At 48.0% G+C, this 1,938-nt stretch overlaps 1 protein-coding gene across 2 annotated transcripts in view; it reads right to left on the reverse strand.

Annotated features, from left to right (window-relative positions):
- Positions 1-47: 47 nt before the first annotated feature.
- Positions 48-1,938, reverse strand: part of RUNX1 (runt-related transcription factor 1) — a 254,648-nt gene continuing 252,757 nt past the window's right edge. For both annotated transcript variants that reach the window (XM_008568321.1, XM_008568322.1), the window contains one exon: positions 48-523. In XM_008568321.1, the coding sequence (XP_008566543.1) occupies positions 48-523 (476 nt within the window). The remainder of the gene's footprint in view (positions 524-1,938) is intronic.

The following is a 1,938-nucleotide window of genomic DNA, read 5'->3' on the forward strand; positions in this document are numbered from 1 at the left end:
AGCCCGGTGGCTGGAGACCGCGCCTCCGGGCCGCCGCCCCCCCGCCCTCAGTAGGGCCGCCACCCGGCCTCCTCCAGGCGCGCGGCGGGCGCCATGTTGGTGGGGGAGTTGCTGTGGCTGCCCTCGGCCTCCACCACGTCGCTCTGGTTCGGGAGGCTGGGGTTGAGCAGCGCCGAGCCGGTGGAAGCGTTGGTGCAGGGCGGCAGGATGCGCGGCGGCGACCGCTCGCCGCCCACCATGGAGAACTGGTAGGAGCCGGCCGAGGCGCCGTAGTACAGGTGGTAGGAGGGCGAGCTGGCCTGGAAGGGGCCGCCCTGCGCCTGCGACGAGCCGGGGTAGGGCGGCGGCAGGTACGTGTGGTAGCGCGTGGCCGAACTCATGGCCGACATGCCGATGCCGATGCCTGACGTGACGGGCGTCGGGGAGTAGGTGAAGGCGCCGGGGTAGTGCATGCGAGGGTCTGAGATGGACGGCAGTGCGGGGAACTGGCGGGGGTCGCCAAAGGCCGTCAGGTCGGGCGCAGCTGTGGGAAAGCGGGAAAATACCGCGTGAGTCGGGAGTTCAAGGGCAGGCCACGCTCCTTCCTCTGCCTGCTGGGGAACTGCCCAGAATGCCGTGGGGCAGGGAGATGGAGATCTACTCAGAATGCTGCCACTGGGGGAGATGGGGCACTACCCAGAATGTGCAGCCAGGGGAGATAGGAGAGGACTACCCAGAATGCTACAGCACAGGAAGATGGGGGACATCCCAGAATGCTGCAGCCAGGGGAGATGGGAGAGGACTACCCAGAATGCTACAGCGCAGGAAGATGGGGGACTTCCCAGAATGCTGCAGCCAGGGGAGATGGGAGAGGACTACCCAGAATGCTGCAGCCAGGGGAGATGGGAGAGGACTACCCAGAATGCTGCTGGCCTGGAAGATGGTATGATGATATGTAGTTGTAACAGAAGATAGTAGTATAGGATACATGTAATGTAATATGGCATACAGTATATGAAATGATATGGTAGAGTATAATATAACACATGTATAGATATAATATGCATAGTATAGATATACTGCAATTTAATATGTATAATGTAGATAAAATATTGATATAATCCCAGGGTTGGTAAACTGCAGCTCACCAGCCAGTTTTGGCTGCTGCCAATTTTTGTATGACTCAGGAGCTGAGAATGATTACTTTTTTAAATGACTGAAAAAAATTCAGAGAAGAATAATACTTCTTGACATGTGAAAATTATAAGAAATTCACATTTCAGCAACCGTACATAAATTGGGACACAGCCTTACTCATTCATTTATGTATTGCCTTATGGCTGCTTTTGAGCTACCACTGCAATGTTGAGTGGTCATGACAGAGACTATATGGCCCACACAGCCTGCAATATTTATTCTCTTGCCCTCAACAGAAAAAAGTTTGCTGACCTTCTATTTAATCAATATAGTAATATACCAATATTAATATAAATTTAATTTGTGATATTAATGTAACAATATATAACTTACAATACTACATAAGAACTACCAATGTAATGGATGCATTAATTTTACTATTAATACAATATATATATTTTATTATAACAATATCGACATACAATAATATTATATTACATATAATATTGAGGTTGAGTAATAGGAAATTGCCATTTTTTGTAGGCCTCAAACATTGAAAAATTGGTAATTTCCTATCATTCAACCTAATGCAAGCCATAGTAGTGCCTTTGAGTGAATGCCAGTGAGTATCATTACCACTCTTTTCTCTCTCCACATCTACTTCAGACTAATTCCACATTCTTAGAAACAATACAGCTTCAATTTCACCTGGTAATCTCTAATAGGTGCTTCACTGGTTTATTAACACAAATGGATCTACAACCTTGATTTATCTACTGTTTTTTGCTCATCTTGAAATTTTACCAGAAATGACAAAGCTTT

This window comes from Galeopterus variegatus, unplaced genomic scaffold, assembly GCF_000696425.1.
Source record: "Galeopterus variegatus unplaced genomic scaffold, G_variegatus-3.0.2 Scaffold398, whole genome shotgun sequence".
Taxonomy (NCBI): domain Eukaryota; kingdom Metazoa; phylum Chordata; class Mammalia; order Dermoptera; family Cynocephalidae; genus Galeopterus; species Galeopterus variegatus.